At 36.7% G+C, this 21,891-nt stretch overlaps 1 protein-coding gene across 7 annotated transcripts in view; it reads left to right on the top strand.

Moving 5' to 3' along the window:
• VPS13B (vacuolar protein sorting 13 homolog B) overlaps window positions 1-21,891 on the top strand; it is a 485,973-nt gene that overhangs the window by 73,190 nt on the left and 390,892 nt on the right. For all 7 annotated transcript variants that reach the window (XR_008575696.1, XM_054815083.1, XM_054815086.1 and 4 more), the window contains exons 11-16: window positions 2,577-2,714; window positions 4,077-4,164; window positions 9,792-9,983; window positions 10,596-10,765; window positions 14,420-14,614; window positions 16,181-16,305. Coding sequence is in view for 6 of the 7 variants with exons in the window: in XM_054815083.1 (XP_054671058.1) it covers window positions 2,577-2,714; window positions 4,077-4,164; window positions 9,792-9,983; window positions 10,596-10,765; window positions 14,420-14,614; window positions 16,181-16,305 (908 nt within the window). In the remaining variant the exon portion in view is untranslated. The remainder of the gene's footprint in view (window positions 1-2,576; window positions 2,715-4,076; window positions 4,165-9,791; window positions 9,984-10,595; window positions 10,766-14,419; window positions 14,615-16,180; window positions 16,306-21,891) is intronic.

Here is a 21,891-nt window from a genome sequence, read left to right as displayed (position 1 = left end):
GTCCAGGACATGGTTGGCTTTCTGGTCTGCAAGTGTGCTGTGCTTTGACTCATGTCCAGCTTTTCATTGCCCAGTACCCCTAAGTCCTTCTCCTCAAGGCTGCTCTGAATCCGTCCATCCCCCAGCCTGTATTGATAGCAGGGGTTGCCCTGACCCATGTGCAGGACCTTGCACGTGGCCTTGTTGAACCTCATGACATTCACATGGGCTCACTTCTTGAGCTTGTCCAGGTCCCTCTGGATGGCATCCTGTCCTTCAGGAGTGTCAATTGCACCACTCAGCTTGGTGTTGTCTGCAAACTTGCTGAGGGTGCATTTGATCCCACTATGTCACTGATGAAGATATGAAACAGTGCTAGTCCCAGTATGGACTCCTGAGGGACACCACTCATCACTGATCTCCATCTGGACATAGAGCCATTGACCATTACCCTCTGGATGTGGCCATCAAACCAATTTGTCATCCACTGAACAGTCCGTCCATCAAATCTCTATCTCTCTAAATTAGAGAAGGATGTTGTGGGGAACTGTGTCAAAGGCCTTACAGAAGTCCAGATAGACAGCATCCATAGCTCTTCCCTTGTCCACTGATGTAGTCACTCCATCATAGAAGGCCAATTTATTTATTAAAATATTTGATTGTAAGCATTTAGAAAGGCTGGTGTTACCAATTGTGATTTAAGTTTTTTTTGAATGTGTCACTGGAATATAGAACTCAACGTCTATTCCTTACAGTTGGAAAGACAAATGTCCAAGAGTGAGGAGATGCAAAACATAAGGCTTTTTTTTTTTTTTTGACAACCCCACTACCCCCCATCATTATGCATGTCTGCATACTTTGATCTTGTATAACAAATTAAAACACAGTTGAAAACCTTTGAAAGTACTTAAATCAACAGAAGATTGGAAGGGAAGAAATGGGAACACTGTATGTTAAAGGTGATAGAAGTGTAGCTCAAATATTAAGTGAGTGTTTTGCCTCATTTTTCAATAAGTTTGATGAGGGCAGTATCAAGTGAGGGAGTAAAACAGTATTAATTTCTATATTATAAATAGAAGCAAAGCTTGAATTGCTTAATAAGACAAAATCAGATATCCATATGAACTGTTCTTAAAATATTGAACGAAGTGGTGCATATGGATTTTTGGTTGAACTGTTGATAGAATAGTGCCCTGAAGTACTGGAGAATAGCAGTTATTGTGTTTAAATAAAAACAAGTAATGCAGCCAACAAGAGACCTGTTAACTTGATGGCAGTGCTCTGTGAAGTCTTAGAAAGTATTTTGAGGAGAAGAATTAAGAATGTGGAAGAAGATATAAAGTGACTGTATATCAATGTCAAGTATCTTGTTATGTGGAAAATGATAACATGCTGTACTACGATAAGTATGATGGGACAGGTTCTTATAGTTCCCTTGTGAAAGCAGCATGGCTTGGCATCCCTTTCAAGCATTCGGATACAAATGCATGCAGCACAGAAAACAAAGAAAAATAATTAGATATCCTTACACAGCTGTAGAGTAGGACATTGTTGGGATTATAGAGGTGTGGTAGGACACACCTACATGGCAGGTGTGCTGTAGTGGATAGACACAGGCTCTTCCAGAAAGACAGGCTGGGGAGGCAGGCATTACCCAACTGTAGAAGATGCTCTCCTGGCCTTGTTAGATGCAAGGGAGACGTGGTTGGAGATGTGAGGGTGGGCAGCAGCCTTGTCTGCAGCAACAATAAGATTGTGAGGTATAAAATCATAAGTGATTTTTTTGGATTGGGGTGGGTGGATGAGCAAATGAGTTTCCTGTAGGTTGGCTGATAAGGGACTTTGAGGATTTTTCTCTTTTTCATTTTTCTGCAACCCTCTAGGATGTGAATTTAAGAAAATACCTGCTTTTGTGAAAATGGTAGTGATGTTCTCACCTGTTCTCTTTCTGTCCTGCTATAGTTGGGACTGTGCCTTTCATAAAGGTTCTAGATTTGTTGTATGTGATTGAGAATAGATAGTTGGGAAAAGTCAGTCTCATTTAAATAACTTTTTTGGAAGAAAAACTCTTGATGTAAAAGTTGTGTTGATTTCAGAAGGATGGAAGGTTTGAGATATGGAGAAGGCATGTAAAAATCTAGATGAATAAAAAAGAGTGATAGGGTAGTGAGGAGGCCATACATTGAAATAACTGCTTATCATGAAGAGGATAGATAAAGCATCTGAAAGGCTTTGGTTAGTGCGAGAGATGAAGGATGTAGTGACAAGATCATCTATAGTTATGAGGGTGGGGCAGAATATGGAGTAATGATAATCTGAGGTTATTTTGTGTTAAAGTGATACTAGTATGTTCTGTGACATGGGTTGTATAATATTCACTAGCTGAGGCCACTTTTATTAATTTGAAAATGGGAGGGAGTAGAAAGCAACTTCAATGTTGTTTGAATAAAGTTATTTTAATTGTCGTCATTTGTAAATGAAATATGCTCTTGAGGGATGCTGTCATGTCATTAGTGTGTTATGACAGAATCGAAACTGCTCTGTTGACTATATTTTTTTCTCCCTTGCCTTATTTTATGTTCTGCTACTTCATGAAGGAGGCCTACTTCTTTAATTGTGGAGAAAATTTGAGTGCAAAAGGGATGACATACCTTACAAATTCACTATTTGATTACAGAAGTCCGGAAAATAATAGTATTCGTGCAGAATTTATATTGGATGCAGCTCATCATAAGGTCAGACAATTACATTTTGCTTAGAAAAAAAAATTCTAATGCTCTCTAATGGATTTTTTTAAATGATTATTTAGATCTGTGTACTATTAGAGGACAGATTTTCATTAGTTTGTCATGCTTAACTGAATCTTACTTTGCAGATGGCCAAAAAAAAGTAAACCTGTTTGTGTTTTGGTTTTTTATTAAAAAAAAAAAGTAACAATCACATGTCCAAAAGAAACCTCAAACTCCCCTTCTGCCCCAAAAGCTGAATTAATGCCATAGTTTCCAAAAGCACTAACTACAGAACACCTGCAGAGAAAAACAGAGATGTGAGGGAATGCTAGCAGAAGTTCAAGCTTTACCAGCACATATATCTTTAAACCCAATCAGTAAGTACTTTGTGGTCTTTGAACTAAGTGCTCTCTTGGAAACCAGATCTTGGGCAATGTTAAATTTATTGTGTGCGCGCTATATTTGTTAATTCTGCCTTTGGTAGAGACAACTTTTCGGTCACCGATAGTCTCTGTTGTGAATTGTGCAGTAAAACTTTATTCCTTGATTGCTGCAATTATTAAAGACTGGATGCGATGACCAAGGTGGTCCCTTCCAGGTGTGTTTATAGGTGGAGTTCTATGCTCTGTGTTAATCATACAGGTTAGCCATTTACAGTTTTGAATATATCTAATTTCTTTAAATGTTACTATTTTTACCTTTTTAGTACTACTGATGAAGTGTAACCCTGAAGGAATCCCATTTAAAAAAATGGAATTTATTAGTGAAATCACAATTACTTATACATTTTCAAACATTTCCCATAGTGTGTTTTAGTTTTAAGTTTTACTCTTTCCTTGGCCTGTCTTTGATGTTTGTATGATTTGCCTATTTTCTGGAAAGAGGGGAAGAAAACTTGCTATGTAATTGGGATTTATACATAATATAATCTACTATGATGGCATAAAGTCTTAAGTTTCCTATTGTTTAAAGACAAACCCACAATATTACTTAAATAAAAGAACCAGAATGAATCATCTTCAGTTTTCACTGTGTTTAATTAGGTAGATCTGTTGTATGGAAGAGGTCAAGTGAAGCATATTTACTCCATTAAAGGTACTAATTAACTAGATGTTATTGATGAATTGGTCAGCATGTCCGCTGGAATTATGGATGTGCCTTTGTGTGGCCTCAAATTGAAGTTACATTACCTATTGGAAAGGTGAATTCTTTGGGATAACCTCTGTCCTTTGTTTTGATAAGCCTTTCCGTGTGTTGATGCACAAATCCAAACATGAATATATCTCTCTCATACCAACCTATCAGTTGGTAATCTCAAGATTCTTTCCCTATACAACATTTTCTTTGTTTGCTTTGCTTTGTTGGTAGGAGACGTACACAGAGATAGCTGGAATGCAGAGGTTTGGGGCTTTCTACATGGATTACTTGTACACAATGGAAAGCACCAGTGGCAAAGGTACCTTTTTTTTCTTTGTTTGCCCTGTTAAATAATAGAAACAAAGACTTTTCATGCCCAGCTGGTCCTTGACCAGCTGTCCTCTGACTTACCTTAGATTTACCATCAGGTTCGTTGTTAAAATGGTTTCATCTTCATCGATGTGTTTGAGATTAGCTGTTTGGGTTAGCTGTTGACTGTTGGTGGTGTTCTTTTTTTCCTCTTTTTTCCTCCTGCATAAATAATCACAATGATATCTTTTACAGTTGGTTGTTAAACTGAAAATAATGCTCTTGTAGCAGTGGAGAAGTTCATAAAATATGATTTTTTTTTTTTTCTTAAAGTTGTTGTCATTATTAACTTTGGGAGGGGGAGGAATTTCTTTTGAGAAATCCTGGTTGAAGAATGAAGTTGATCATCTACTTGGTGTAGAAGATGAAAAGGATGTTCATTTTCTCCCATGAAGAAAAATGCAAGGATGAGAGATAATGTGGAGAATTAATCTTTAAACATGCATATCTGAACAATTTTGTGAGCAAATATTAGCCTAAACAATGCACACATAGATATTGGCTAATTCTAAGTAATTTTTGAGATGCCTATCAATTCATTTCTAAATCTGAGACAATTCAGCGTAGTAAGTACATCTACTTTTGCGAGTGTCACAAAAGCCAGGACAAAGGAGTTAATGTATCAGCAAGTAATACGTATGTATTTTTATACAGATTTATTATCATGAATTGCAATGTGATTTCTCCCCACCCCTGGGTAGATTGTCATCTACAGCTGCTGTTCTGCAGTTTTACTGCCTAAATAATGCTTTCTGCCTGACCTGTGTATTTATTATCATGAACCTTATTTCTGTGGACATCTGTTGGGATCTTCTTGCTGTTCTATGGCTGAACATTTATCTGTCCTTGCTACCTAGTCGAACTCATCTGGGGGTTTTTTGCATGTTTTTGTCTCTATATAAGAGAAGTTTGAACTCCTAAAGTTTTTGATTTCTGGACTTGCTGAATGTTAAGCATAAAAGGAGTGGGAAAGAAAAACTTGCAGTTTGGTGAGAGAATGGATCATGCAAAGCTAATACAAAGAAATAAATGATGCTATTGCCTTCGATAATAGAGGGACACTAGGTAATTTAACAATTCTTTCCTGGCCTTGAGGCTTTGCTGTCTGTATCGTGAGTGTGATGTGAAGCTGAGAAAATGTACATTAAGTCAAGCTTCTACTGCAGTCTACTTCTGGTTTTAATAAAAACATAACTATTTAATTGCACACTGAACTTTTATGTAGAGAAGTTGAAGACCTAGGGTAAGATTTATCTCCTTTGTGAATTTTGGTATAGAAATTTGAATATGCACAGATTATTTGATTATGAGGAAAAATTGATTTTGTGGAGTATTTTGTCTTGTTTCTCTGAATGCACAAGGAATTTGACATCTCTTTTTCTGACTGTAACTAACCCTTTTCAGAAATTGCTGAAGTCAGAAACACTTTTTTTTTTTTTTCTTCTCCCTGTCCCCCCCGCCCAAGGCCAGGCTACTGGTATTTTCTGACTACCTTTTCCCCTCCTCAGCTTCTCTTCTGTTTCTTTCAGTTTGCTTTCTTGGGGCCTTGGCTTTTATTTCCTACATCAGTCACCAGGAAAGCACCTCACAAAATGTAGCTTGGCTTCCTATCAAGCCTTGCTGTGTGCTTTTAGTTCAGTATTACTCCTCCAATTTCAGCTACCTGACTACATAACAGAATGAATAGAGTAATTAATTTTTAAATTAATGGTTTAAATGGTTGTTACAGTTCTAGAATCAAGAACTTAAACCTTAAGTTTTTCAAATAGTTTTGTTCTTCACAAAAGCAAGTTTGACATTTTTGCTAGTTGTTTTCTAGTTAATTTTTCCATATTGTGAGTCAAGTATGTAATTATTAAATAGAACATGAACAAATACGTGTAAAGTATTTCATTTGAAAGGAAGGTATAAGTACATCAAGATTTTGAAAACAATATAAATCTTGGTACATTTTTAATGTGGTGTCTGTATGAGAGTATGTCTGTAAAAGTTTAGATTTTACTATTTCTTCTTTTGACATTGTTAACTATGTTTTTAGTTACAATCAGTGCACGCCACCTTCTCCTAAAAAAACCTAACCCAACTTAAGTTATAGGAGGCAGTTACTGTGATTGTAAGATTTTTATCTGTCAAGGTAATTTTGGTTTGACACCTTCTTTGCCCCTTTAACCTTTGCTGAAGTGTGTGATTACTGATTAAACCACAAGTGCCTCATGGATAACATTAACCTCAGGAGTTTCATCTGTCACTTACAGAAGTGCATTAATCACTTCTAGTATTTTGAATGAAAACAAGATAGACAGTCATGCACAGTAGTCTTATTTTGAAATTCTGCCTGTCCTTCCCTTCCAGCTTTATTTTTCTATTTTTTTGTTTTGTATTTTGATGCAAAATAATAATTTCCCTGAAACATCAAGTAGCCTATCAGTTCCCTGATTGCTGATTTGCATGACCTGCAGACCTAACGGGGTGTACTTTTGAAGTTATGTTTTATTTATAATGTGTACCTATCTATTTTGGTGGCAAGTTTATTATGCAGCCCTCTCATTTTAAGATTTTTTTTTTTGTTAGAATTAGCAATATGTTTTACGGAGAGCTGAATACTCAGTGATCAGAAATTATTTACCTTTATGGATCTGTGAGGTTTCAAAAGTAACATGTGATCACCTACTTCTACAGAACCAATAGGTTTTCTATCACATTCTCTTTGCACTTAGAATTAAATGGAACTGTTCCAGAAAGTGGTTTGTATAAATGCTGTCACTTCAGTATATTATTCATATATGTACAATATATAGAAATTCATATACATACAATATATAGAAATATATAGAACTGTTCCAGAAAGTGGTTTGTATAAATGCTGTCACTTCAGTATATTATTCATGTATGTATATGAATTTCTATATATTGTATGTATATGAATTTCTATAAATATATAGAAATATGTAGAACTGTTCCAGAAAGTGGTTTGTATAAATGCTGTCATTTCAGTATATTATTCATATACATACAATATATAGAAATGAGGGGTTTTTTTCCTTTTTGAAAAGGGAGGCAGTTATTACTTCTAAAGGCTTTTGGCCTTGGTATTTCTTATGTGATGTTATGGTTTTTTACACTTAATAGTGTTCATCTGAACTGGATACTGTACAGCACTGGAAGGACGAAAATGCGTGTTAACTGCATATTAAGTAAAGCATACCCTGACAGCAGGCTGACCTTTTTAAAAAAGGTCTTTTTCAGGATTTATTAAGAGGGTTGTCACTTCAGTTCCATCCGAAGATTTGAATAGGTTTTAAAGGTAGTATCTCTCTCTTTCTCAAATGCCAAATAAAACACCAAGGGAAGCACAGGCTATAAATGCTCTCACCATCGACTTCTGTTGGGCTTTTAGAGACAAAGTTAATTCTTCTTCTGAGTATAAAGGCCTGCAGAGCATTAGACCAACTCTGTGTCAAACTCGGGATAGTGTCAGTTTATTCCGGAACCTTTTCCTCACCAGTGCTTAGAAGCAAGAACATTTTATAGAGTATGATTTAAATATAAGGCCCCCCCCCCCGCAATCCTTCCTTTTCCCTGAAGCTCACTTCCCCCATTAAAAGGACTGTTATGAATAAGTACAGTAAAGGAGGGAGGAAAAGGGAGCATTCCCCTGGAGAGTGAAAGACGACTAGATTCCTGTCAGGCAACCAGAAATAAAACATGCTTTCTTCCAGTTGGCTCAAAAGTAAGATTTGCCTTGAAGTTGTGAATCACACCGTGCCAGGCTGCTTAACCGCAAAGCCTCAGCCACTCAGAAGTGGACAGGTCCTACATCTCTTTGGCAAAGTGGGTAGGTCAAACGTCTGCAACAGCTGCAGCTCCCACTGCCTGGTGTGATGAGCTGGGCTTGTCTTGCCATTTATGTTAGTATGGCAGATTGTGTCAGCGAGGAAGATGGTATAACAAAAATTGGGAATTGTCAGTTTTTCCCATGGTTTTGGTTCATGGTTCTCTACAGGTGTGTTTAGTTGGTTACTGTAACAGAAGGGCAGGAGGTTATTAGATTTATGCAAAGAAATAGGTTAATTTGCATCCGGGCAGATGGGCGAAAAGAGGAAGGGATGAGATCTATCTTGCTTTGAGTAGACGTACAAGATCCACATTGGATAAGAACTTGGAAATCACTTGAGAAATATTACTATTGAGAAGGAGAATCCTGGAAGAAGTCAGTCCACCACTTTGGCTTCTGTGGCATGACTGCTCATGAGTACAAGGAGAACATCTCAAATGGACAGCCCTGTGATTGCAGATGTGTTAAATAGTGGAAACCAAGGTGAAATTGATGGCAGTGGCTGTGCATTTCCTGGCTTTCCTATTTGTCACAACTATGACCAGATGGATTGTGGATGATTACTGTACTATTAAGCAGTATGCGCTATCCAGATTTACTGAATGAAGTGCCATCCTACAACTTAATCTCAGAATTTTTTCGTTTTTGTAGGTTAAGTGGTCTCAGAATCCATTTAATCTTGATGCTTATTTTGTCAAGATTGTTCATTTGTGTAATGGTTAGCAAAACATTTGATGTTTAGTGCTTGTGTCAAAGCAAGGAAGACACTATCAAAGTGGTGATTTATTAGAAAAAAAAAGTACAAGTGAAATTCTGCAAACTAAAGATGTTAGGGGGTGAGGGTATTTTACAAGTCATATGTAACAGGAAAACTTAAGCTTCTGAAATTTGCATAGTTTAACTGAAGAATTTCCATGAAGTGTGTTTAGAGAAATGTAGTCATACTGTTTGATAGCTGATGAGTAGCCTGTATGCAGTGAATGTGTGATTTCAGTCTACCTCATTACCCTATATCTATATCAGAAAAAACAATAGCTATCCTTTAATTTGTACGCTAGTTGCCATTCTGAGCACAAAGCTTAGATCTTTTGGATGCAGAGAATAAACCCCCCTTTTATCTCTCTGGTGGTCCTTCTAAAAATGATCTGAGACATCATGATTAAAGAAGTTTTCATTCTCACTGCCCATGTTTACCTCATCGGTGAATGGAAGAAAGAGTCAGTCTGGTTTATGACAATACAAGGGAGTGTGATTCTCATTGCTGTTCCAACCCATGTACCAGCAGCTAGCATTTTGAGGGCCTGTATCTGTAGTTTCTTCACAGCACACCTTTTCCTTGAATGTTTGGGATGGATATCTTTGTGATAAACTGTGGAAAGTTTTGAACAGTACAGCTGTCATTGGCACCTGGGATTAAGTTGCCACAGAAGTTTGGAGATAGTTTGGACATCTTCAGAGTCCCAAGCTTGAGAGATACAAAGTTAATGGAAAAGTTCCTAAGTTGCGGTGTGCCTGGAGGCAAAGCAGAATCTTACCCTGTTTGCTCTGCATTAAACAGGAATAGTGTTTGTTTGAACATGTTAAAGTAGTCATGGTATATTTGTGTTCAATTTGCATTGTTATATTTTCTGTATAAATATAAGTCTGTGATCCCAGGATTTGAAACAAAAGTAGCTGATAAACAATTTTATTATGGCCAATTGTTTGGTGTAATTTGTTGTTATTTATAAAACTTCTTGTAGTTTCTGGGAATCAGCAAGACCTTTCTTCAGTAAAGAGTGAAGATTTTGGAAACGTTCAGGAGATGTCCACAAAAAACCTCATTGTGGGCCCACTCAATCTTCGATTGGATAGCAGCGCGGTACACCGGATAATGAAAATGATAGTTTGTGCTCTGGAACATGAATATGAGCCGTACAGCAGAACTAAGCCAGGTTTGCTCCTATTGCATATATGCAAATACACAGAATTAAACCAGACGGATTTCAGTGCTCTTGAAGGTGCAACTTCCAAATAGTTAAACTCCAAATATGTCAGGGGATCTTAGGAGTCCAAAGAGTAAAATTCGAAATAAAGATAAAATTAATCACAGTGTCCCCATCAGTGTTGGATGTACCTCTGAGAGAATTTCAGACACTCTGGAGGCCATTTGTTTCAATCACAAGCCTCTTGTTGAGTAAGGAGGGCTTGTTTCATTGACAACTCTAGCTTAATTTTGGAGTCTTAGAGAAGAAAGTATCCCTGTTGGTATGTATTTTAGTTTGAAATAATAGTTACACAGGGAAGATGCATGGAAACAAGCTAAGGTAAACTGTTAAGATGAGTTTCTAAGAAAGAACTATATGGATTTCAAAGTAAGGAAAATCCAGTTACCATTGCATTTAGCCTTAGGTAGAACCACTGTAGAATAAAATTATTAATTATGAAGGTGTGTGTGGGGGAAATGCTTTCCATTTTTTGCTAGTCCTCAACCATTTCTGAAACAGCAACTATAGGAGATATATTATATATTATAGTCAAATGTATGTAATCTTGATTTATTATAGATATTATGGATGGAAATAGAACTATGCCAAGCTCAGAAGAAATAGCATTATTGGAGGAATACATTCCCACTCGACTTACAACATTCACTGTTCTTAAGTGTACGATTATAATCCCTGTGGCAGAATTCAATTTTCTAGACCACTTGATGCCCATAATCATGGGTGAGAAGGTATGTATGCACAGATATTTATTCAGTTCTTTATATGAAATAGCACATGCTAATAGAAATTTTCTCGCTGGGCTGTTATTCCATGTGCCGAATGTATTACTGAGTTCAAAATGAGTTTGGTGCCCATAAGCCTTCCTTTCAGATACCTAAGACGAGTGGGGTGTGTGGTGACCAGCTAGACTTGTAAATTAAAGGTGACAGGTACTGGTAGGAAAAAAGAATTTGGAAGAGAATAGATTTTAAATCATGAATCAGATTAAAAAGAAGTAGCTCCAACTTGTTTTTTATGGAAACCTTTTGATCAGAAGAGTACCTGTTATCATTTTGCCATACAGGTCTTCCCAAACTTGGTCAAGTTTGAAATCTTTGAATACATAGGCTCAGTAGAGGCTTCATAGATGTTAACAGCCAGCTCCGTGTGTACCGGTTCCACCCAGGACACCAGCAGGACTTTTGCCTGTTACTGAGCATTTAACTGCTGAGTGACTAGCTCAGAGAGCCAGAAATGAAATTTCCTGACAGCCTTAAATTGTTTTATCTTCTGGATATATGTAGTATAACTTCACCTAAAGAATCCTGTACTGGGTCCTGAGTTCCTACAGGACTCCCTCAGTGCACAAAGTTGAGGTACTGTACGGGTGAATCAGTGTTTTGTAGTGAAGAATTGCAGTAGGTATACCTCTTGTGGCAGAGGCTGGAAGATATTTTATGGATAAGGGAAGAAATGAGGAGGGGGAGAAAAAAAAAAATCTGTTCTTGATGGAGTTCAATTTCTAGGAATTTTCATCTGATATTAAATGCTTCCAGTGTGTTTTTCACAAGTGGACACTAAATACATGTTCCTTGTACTTGAGGAAGAACTTTTGTAGTGCTACGTATTTTGTGGTTCTCAGTATCTGTGGTTCCAATTAAAGCAGTGGGAGTTAGGCTTTTATTTGTGAAGTACTTTGCTGTGCTAAACATTAAAAAATTGGCATTCAAGCTGACTTCCAGAATTAGTGAAATATTTTTTTATCAACCTTTCTTTTCAATGATAATTTCTGTCTAAAATGGAAATGCAGTTGTATGTTCTGATAGTGTTGTGAAAGTAACTTATTAGTAAGAAACATGAAAAACATTTGAAAAAGCTTATTACTTTTTTTTTTTTTACAGAGATGGATTTGAGTATTATTACATGATGGAAGGCACCATGGCATTAAATTATCTTGATTAAAATAATAGATACCTGCTGACTAGGGGAGCACTGTCTTAAGTTGTGTTGTATTTTCTTGTAGAATGGGCTTATTTACATCATGTTTATGTGATTTAAGACTGTATGTGTATGCAGAAGAGGACAGAGTATGGACAGTCTTAATTTATGGCATTTCCTGTAGTGTGCTTGTATAACCATTTTCACTGGTGAAGTGAAATACACACAATAACCTACACATTAATACTTCACTTGACTCACTAGTCTCTAGGCTGCAACATATAAAATTTCAAGCACATGCCATTTATTCAGTGAGTGTGCTTTGGGAGGGTGTACCTGAGAAGTTTAGACTGCTTATCTTTTCAGTTAAGGTGGCTGGAGTGAGTGAACTGGTGACAAATCTGTCATCTCTTGATGTATTAGGATACATTCAGAAGCTTCTAATATTAGAAAATGGGACATTATCAGGTACCTAATGAGAAGTATTATTTCCTTTCAGCCTGGAATAGCCCAATGAATTGTGGTGCTTTTCACAGTGTGGGCATGGGCAGATGGTATTTTTATAAGAGAGCAGTCCCATATTTATTGTAGGTTTGAGGCAAACAAGTTGAATTCAAGTAAACATTTTAGTTATTTTATTTTTTTTTTACTTGGAGTTTCAATTTACATTTCCTAAGTGAAGCCAAGCCTATTCAAAATAATAATAATTTTGAATTTTAGATTGAAAGTCATGCATACATCAATTTATTGTCTGTCTTTGCTGCAAGTTTAATAAAATTTTTAGATTCATGGAGTAGTTTGGATTGGAAGAAATCTCTGGAGATGATCTCCCAGGAGTTCAACATCCTGCTCAAAGCAAGCCCAAGTAGAGCAGCTCACCCCAAGGGTTGTCCAGTCAAGTGCTGAATTAGCTCCAAGGATAGAGATTCCATAAAAAGCTTTCCCGTAGATCTGCTTGGAATTGCCTGCGTTTCAGCTTGTTTCTGTTACCACTCATCCATCCCCTCACAGTACACCTTTGACAAGAGTCTGGCTCCCTCATCCCGTACCCACCCAGTAGGCAGCTGTAGACAGCACCAGGATCTCCCTTGCCTTCTCCAGGCTGAATGACTCTCCTGAGATGTTCTCCAACCCCATAATCACTTTGGTAGCCCTCCAACAAACTTATTATGATATGTCCATGTCTGTCTTGTACTGATTACAGTAGTTCATTTTAATAGATACTATGAAAAATATAGTTGGATATGTAAAATAGCATGGGTTTTTTTTTTTTGAATGGCCTTTTTTTTTTTTCCTTTTCTGAGATGTCTGGCATGACTGTGAATACATAATATATGACAGTGTAAAGGTTAGATCAGCATAAGTTTAGTGTGGTGATAGTTGGAGTGATAAAAATGTAAGCAAATATTTTACAGAACAAAATATTTTGACTTTGCATGTTCTTGTAGTAGGTTGACCTTGGCCCGCTGCCAGCTGCTTACCCAGCCATGCTCTCACTTCCCCTCCTCAGCATGACAGGGGGAGAGAATAGGATGGGTCGAGATAGAGGGGGGAGATCACTTACCGTTACGAGCAAAACAGACTCGACTTGGGGAAAATTTATTTCATTTATTGCCAATCAAAATATATTTGGATAGCGAGAAACAAAGACAAGAATCAAAATAACACCTTTCCCCCATCACCCTTTTTCCCAGGCTCAACTTCACTCCTTCATTCCCTGACTCTTCTGCCTCCCATCCCACTACACAGCAGGGCAGGGAGTGAGGGGTTGTGGTCAGGCCTTAACAGTCCATCTCTGCCGCTCCCTCATACTTTTCTCCTGCTTCAGCGTGAATTCTTCCCACTGTCCTTGAGGAAAAATCTGCTCCAGTGTGGGCTCTCCACAAGGCTGCAGTGTCCTTCAGGGCATATCCACCTGCTCTACTGTGGTCTCCTCCATGGGCTGCAGGGAAACATCTGCTCTGGTGCTTGGAGCACCACCTCCTCCCTCTCCTCCTTCTCTGACCTTGCTTTCATATTGCTGTTTCTCACTTTTTTTCCCCCTCAGTCCTCTCAGCCTGTGGTGTGTTTTTACCCTTTCTTAAATATGTTTCCACAGAGGTGCCACTAACTTGGCCAGTGGACTCAGCTGTGCCCTGTGGTGGGGCGGTTGCAGCACTGGCTGGAACCGGCTGTGTCTGGCACGGGGCAGCCCCAGTCTCCCCTCACAGAGGCTGCCCCTGCAGCCCCTGCGGCCAGCGTCAGGGCACCAACACCAAAGGCAATTCTGCACGAAAAGTTTATACATAAATTTTAAACTTTCAAGAAATTATTTTGAAAAGATTTGAGGATTTGTAGTAAGGCCATACGATCTGTAAATTGTTAATTTCATGTAGATTTGCTTGTGTGTAGGTACAAATATATAAATATGGTAGATAATACATCTGTAGTGTAATAATTGCATGTTTTCTTCCCCCCTCCCCTAGAACTTAAGTGGACTGTTAAATGCTGCAAGCTTCCAGCCCCTGCGGCCTTTACCTTCTGTCCGAATTTTGGTGGATAAGGTTAACCTGGAGCACTCGGTGCCGATGTATGCCGAGCAGCTGGTGCACATGGTCAGCAGCCTGGGCCAGCCGTCTGACAACCTGCTTCATTACTGTTACTCACACTGCTATCTGAAGGTAAAAGAAGGCTTGAGATCTGTTTCTTATTGCAGTGTGCTGAGAAAAAGTTAATACAAGTATAGATAATCCTAAATGTTAGCAGGTTTCTTGGGAGAAAGTTTTCAACTTATCTAAAAGGACATAAAGGCATTTCACAGAATGTTGTCATTTGGGATTGCTGCTTCTGACCTGAGCCAAACGTTTTGTACCGTGAATAGAGAACCTCACGTGAGGGAACTATGCAGACTAAAGCCCCAAGGTCTTGGTGGCAAGATTGAGTTAAAATAATTTGGAAAGAAACCTTTCCCCTCTTCTAGGGTAACGCTTACAGAATATGTAGATGGCAGTGCATTACACTGAGAAACTTGGCGGGATGTTATGAGGAAAAAACATCACTTCTAGTACTATTGATAGAGCAAAACCATGATAGTGAAGGTACGCGATCAAAAACTGGTGCCAAACAATTTTTTTTTTTTCTTACGAGATGAAAAACCTCTGAATGTTCTCAGGTAAAGATTCCTTATGTGAGAGGAGTTCTTATTATGAGCTCGGGGAAGTTTTAGAAGATCCTGAAAATTTACTTTGAGATTACTCAGTTGCCATCTGATGAGATTGTAGTAGAATGAAAAAGTAAAATCTGAAGCTGCATTTAAAACAGGCCTTCTAACCTTTTAGGATGTGCCCAGGAAGTTTGAAACCTTTTGGGTGCTACTCAAATGTAAATATTTACTACCATTACTGTTAATTTTGCTAAATTTTTCAGTTATCCATTCAATTCCATGTTGATATTTTAATAGAGATTTAAACAATTAATTTCTTACTATCTGCATAAAAAATCCCTCTGTCCCAGAATTGCACGGCAAGCTTTCTGGGTGACAGGTTTTACCTTCTGTTACATTTAAAGATATTGCAAATCATCTGCATGTTTTTCAGTTTGAGGGGACTTTTTTCTTTAGAAAGTTTTTAGCAGGTGTTTGATCAGTGTTTGCAAAACATGGACATCAATTCTGATTTTTATAGGGTTTATTTGCTAGCGTTACTATAGACTGAAGTGTTCTGTTCTTATGGTGGTAAAGCATGTTAAAAAGTCAACTCCACAACTATTTGTTTTCCATACTGAACAAAAAAAATCATAAAGAATACTTGTGATGAACACTGCTTTCGATGCTCTTATTAAGAAAAAAAGCTTTGAAGGGAAGCTTCTCATTTCCTTAAATGCCACTTTTTTAGGCCAATGTTGTTATAATTACAAAAAGTGATTTATTTATAAAAGATTTAAAGGATATAGAATAACTTTTCATAGTAGACAAATTATAATTCAGTATTTTTTTTAATTCAGCAGAGTGTCATTAACACGCATTTTTTAGCGAAGAAAATATCTTTATATGTATTACTATTGGATTATTATTTTAGGTGGATTTTTCTGGTTATTTTTGTGTTTGGGGAAAGGATTTATCTAAAAATAATACACTATTTCATATTTATTGAGTATACTTTAAAATATGTATATTATGTTATAAAAGTAACTTGAAAGTGATCTAATCATGTGATAATATACACTTCAACCAACTTAATTCGTTTCAGATATTTGGTTTTCAAGCAGCACTGACTTCTCTGGACAGTAAAGGATTGTACTGCTTCCCTGTTCCAGTTATCCCCTCGTTCAGTACTGCTGTTTATGGCAAGCTGATCAAGTTTCCCAAATACTGGTGAGCATTAAGCATGAACAGTGTATTTAAGTATGGTACTCAACTACTTTTGTGTTTCTAATGAAGGTTTAAAAATGCCAGGCTCCATAGATATACCTAGACTTCTCTGTCTCTTCTATCTTATTCTACTCTTAAGTCTATTATCATTAATAAATTTTTTGTAAGGATAGCTGTTAATAAACTTTAGACCCTTGTTTGGTTGAGAGAACAGGCTACGCAAGTCTTGTAATTAAGGGCTTTCTTCTAGACCTTGTAGAACTCTGTGAACTAGTTTCCATTCTTCCTTGAGTGGATACAAAAGCTGAAGTTACATACTGAACAGGTCAGCTCTTTCTGTTTTAAACTCAACCAAATAAAAAACAACAAATGGGGGGGAAAAAACCCACCAAAACACCCCAGCCCCACAAAAAGACAGTCTCTACTAGACTTTTATTTCTGTTACTCATTACAGTTAGAAGTGTTTTAACATTGTGATCAGGTGTTAAGCTGTTTGTAGTAGTTCAGATTTTAAATGCAAACACTTTTGTTCTGAAAACAATTCTGTGCTTTATAAAATAAGCTATATAATTTTTTTTAACTTTAATGCCATGGAAATTCAGTATTTAAATTTAGCTCTACAGGTTAGATCTTGTGATCATATATGTCAGTGTGTAATAGTTTTTATTAATAAATTGTATTTATAAAAACTATTTTCAAGAAAATGTGTTTTAGCAGTACTTTGGACAGAACATGAGTTTTCTTTAGCCCTCATTTTGAGCAGTAGCTGTCTGTAATACTACTTTATGACTGAATCCGTACAAAGAATCTTACATAAAATGACAAGATAACAGGAAAACAGGTTAATGTTTTAAATACTTTGGCTTCAAACATTCTGTGTTGTATAGCTAATTTGTAACAGTTATTTGTTTGGGAAAGTTTAATGGATTATAGAGAAAAAAAAAGACTATGTCTGTGATTAATATTGCTACATAGAGAATATACTAGTTTTTCCTTTCAGAAGCTGTGATACAATGTTAAATAAGAAGAGGTTTTTAGCATAATCAGCATACCAGCAGGTGGTAGCAGCTTAATTGACTTTCTCATATTTTCCATCAATAGTTTACAAAAGTTCTCACCTTTTCAAATGAAATGCTGTTCTGTTGCAGTGTTTTCCTAAAAAAATGGTAAATGTTACCAGAATAACCCATAATCAGCACTAATCACAGTACTTTGGTACTCTTGTAGGACTGACAGCTGTTCCTGACATGACCTGACATTTAACACTAAGCTCTAGTTAGTGATTCTTGTTAGTAAACTGTAGAAATAAATTAATTAGTTGTGCAAAATAAAAAAATTATTTTAGAGATGAGATGAAAAATAGTTGGAAAAAATCTGTCATCTGACAAATTCATGGTATTCAGGTGCTAGTGCTTTCTCATGAGTGCACTTGTGCTCTTTTGTGTGTGCTTGTTTGCTGCGCTCGATCTCTTGCCCGCTCATGCTTGGTTTCTCACGCTTTTCCACATGCGCCGTTGCACACTTGCCATCACGCTCTCTCTCATGTGTGCATGGTCTCGTGCTCACATTCTCTCTCTCACGTCTTCTGTGCTTCTCTCTCATGATTTTCTGTCTTGCTCACTTTCTCTCTGTTTGTTAAAAATACATTGTATTATGATGCATGCCCAGCTGGAAAATAGAGTATGGTAGATTAATAACACAGAAAAATAAAGACGAGCATAGTTTTGGGGAGTGGAGGCAGGGGAATGTTCCTGCTTTAAAATAGCAAATAATGTTATGAGCAGTTATTAGTAGATCTTGTCAGACCAACACTTATTGTTGTCTAGTGTATTTAGAACTAATTTTAATAGTTTTCTCACTTTTTTCTGTGATATGATATTTTTCTAAAGCTTACTTATTAACATTGCAAAATAATTATATAAAATTTAACTTATTCCAACAATTTATCTAAACTAAGCAACACCAATTTGCGGATAATAAAGTAGAAAAACAAATGAGTACAGCAGCAGCCTGGTTAAATGAAGTGTAGTTTGAAGTGAATAAAACTCCAGATGAAACGCATCAAATAGCACTTGAACTAAATCGAAATCAGCATGAGGACTGAGAGCTTCATTGAAGTCATGCAGTGAGTGAGAATTAGTCTGGTAGGATAACCTGGTAATGTCATTAAACTTAAATTCAGTCGTCGTCCCCAAATTATACCACCTGCTTTATTTGGATTTTTAGATTTCACATTCCAGACTTTTTTAAAATACACACATCTGATGCTACATGTGGTCTTCTATTTCTTCGTAGAAAATATATACCACAGACCATTCCTTTTAAAAACAAAGACATTTTATGAACTGTTATGGAATCCCTCAGGTAGTATGTTTTGAGTTAGCAGTGAAAATCTCAACTTTATTTCTGACATAAATCAGTAGAATAGTTTTCTAGTTTCAATATAATAATCTCAAAATGTATATGGCGTATAAAATACTGTAGTAATATTTATTTTTTAAGAATAGTTGATAAACATTGGTAGCATGTTTTAACAGATAAAATTTCAGCAACATCAGCCCAGTAAATTCCAGTAAATAACCATAAATGTTACAAAAGTGCTGTTTCGTTTACCTACTAGATTGATGTCTGTTTTAATTTCAGTTAATACACTTTCTTCTTACAAAAGAAATGTGCTCAAGCTCACTAGTTAACTAAGTCTTGGACATCTTTTAAATTGTATAGTTAATCTATTTTTATATGAAAGTAGAAACATCTGGTCTTTTGTTTTTGTCAAGCAAAACAAGATGCAAAATACAATGTTAATGTCAATATTTTACAACTACTTTATGTAGTGTTGCATGCCAGATTGTAAAGCAGCTTTCAAAGCTTTCAGGAGGATGTCTGAAAACAACTAAGAATTAGCAGAATATGGTTAAAAGCCTAGAATGAATGACAAGAATGTTTATTGCCAAACAGAAATCTTGAGACAAATTAGCTGATATCTTTTTTTTTCTTTTGGCTACAATGTCTGTGGTAACAGATGAGGTAATCTAGTGTAAGATGCTTTAGTGTTATAACCCTCTATCACATATAAAATATCACTTTATTGTACTTCCAAAAAATATTACAGTAACATTAAAGAATATAGATTCTGAATAGCCTTCCTTTATTTTTCTGATATCTGGATTGATAGCGAAGTGTGTTGTCTGTATATTTTGAGGTAAATATTGGTCCAGTTATGTCTGTTATTTTATTGCTTGTCTTTTTTTCTTGACCTGTCTTCTTGAAATTCCCTTCCTGTGACAGGTGTTCCAGACCCTCATTTTCCTTTATCAGATCCATGGGAAGGTTCTCACTTACTGTCTCCACCTGTGGAATAAGATTGTAAATGGGGATGACATGATCTATCCCTGTATCCTTTCTATTATTCATCTTAGTCCAGTAGTCTACTTTCAAGGGGTCTAGTTCCTTGCTAACAAGTCTCCTCTTTCTCATTTTGAGACCAGAGCAATAGCTGCTGGTTTGCTGTCTACAAGGAAGCACCAGTACAGATTTGCCTAATAGCTGGTCATGTTAAATTTGAGTGTGTGACTCAAACTTTTATGAACAAGTTGAGGACCTCCTGAGTAAATTAGTATCTAGGGTTTCTTGGCCTGCACTTCAATTATTGGAGAGTGCAGAGCAGGTAATTGATTGTTCTTGAATTGCTACTCTATCAGAACAAATTCTGCACTAGAAACTTGCAAGTAGAACTAGATAATTACTGGTAAACAAAAAAAAAATAATCTGAGAGACTAAATGGATATAATTTTTGCAAAGATTCTTTTGAATTGTTCTCTGCAGATACTAAGGAAATATATTTCAGCTTAAGCATAGGCAGTGTGCTAATCTTAGTCAAGCAGTTTCTGATGAGGAAGGATTCTTGACAACATGGGACTTGATTTGTGTTGGCATTGTGTCTCTTTCCTTCAGTGTTTTTATTGAAGAGCTAATCATTAGTGACAAAAGCTGACAAAAGTTTAAAATTTGCTTTGCTGTTAAAGGAAGTCACATTTATCATATGCTGGGCACCTCAGCTTGTGAAACCAGTCACTCGTTTCACTTGTGAAAGCTGTGGATTACAGTTGTGCCATAGTTATTTTATTAGTATGTACCCTCACAGTACTGAAAGATCACTATAGAAATCTAGATACAGAGATCTTCACATGGAATATTTGTGGGTATTTTTTGTAGGCTTTGTTTTTATGAACCCTTAAGAACATCTATATAATATATCTGTTCTTAATATTTCAACGCAGATTTAACTATAAAAGTAAATATTTACTATGTCTCTAGAATCTGTTACATCTACATTAGATTGGCACGTCAGGTCATAACCTCCTTTTAGCTAACTATTACACAGCAGTACTGAGAAATATACTTTGCCAGCAACCTGAACATCAGTGTTTTGTGTTTTCTTACCTGACTTCCTAGCTTTTATTTTGACTTTGTCACCATGTAATTGCCAAATGGTTGCTTTGTGCACATAATTGAGTTTAACTTTTTAATTTCTAACTTTAATATTAAACATTACAAAACCTGAGGATTCTAAAGACCTTGTGTTATTACTGTTCAGGTTTCTGGTCAAACTTTTTTACTGTGAAGGTGTTTGTATTTTTATACAGCTTTACTTCCATTTTCTTCCATCAGATATCCCTTACAAGGCAAACTTCCCTCTCTTAATCAAAGCCACATAGTGGTACACCATACAATTGTATTCTTATTGACAGAATTCATTGTTAGACTCCTTACACAATCCAGTAAGGTCATTTGTAAGCTCCAGTATGAGTCAGGATGTGCACTTGCTCATGTTTGCTTTATGGGTTGTCTTGAAAGTCCTATGTGCATATAATGGCATCACAATGAATTGGCCAGAGTGACAGCAATTCATGTTGATCCACAAGCACTGTGGTAGATGAAGATCTGGCTTCTTGCACACTAAGAAGTTTTTTAGCAAGGAAATTAGCTCCTGATGACACGGCTTTTACTGACAAGGTACTCTTGCGATGACAGTAGGATATTTTAGGATTTGCTGCTCACTGAAGAGAGGATTAAAAGTGTGTAACGGTGGATCAGGCGAACTATCTGTCTTTGCTTTTTTGATTGAAACATCTTCGCAGGGCATGTTCAGTGGAGTAATGCTGCTTAGAACTAGAAATCACAGTTGAGTTGTGAGCTTGAGAGTCATGAGATGTAGCCATCACACAGTTCAGCGCAGTTGTGCTAGTAAGAGGCAAGCAGACCCTGCTGGCAGGAAATATGGAGCCACATATCTGCAGACTGTGAGCATTAGATCATAAATCTAGGAAGTTTTCCAATAAATTGACACTTGGGTCTTGATTTTGGCAGCCTGTTTTATCGACTAGTCACAGTAAATCAAGAGTAATGTCAATTTAGATTGGATGTGGATTGTGTTTCACATGGGCAGTTGAGGGGCATGCTCGGTTCCTGGGTCAGAAGCAGAAACAGGTTGAAAACACATGAAACTAATTTGGTAGCATTCAGTTGCGACTATTAGTTATGTCAGTAATTGGATATAACTGCCAGATGAAAATTCAGGGTATCCTT

This window comes from Grus americana, chromosome 2 (genome assembly GCF_028858705.1).
Source record: "Grus americana isolate bGruAme1 chromosome 2, bGruAme1.mat, whole genome shotgun sequence".
Taxonomy (NCBI): Eukaryota; Metazoa; Chordata; class Aves; order Gruiformes; family Gruidae; genus Grus; species Grus americana.
This window is presented reverse-complemented; position numbering and strand designations above follow the sequence as displayed.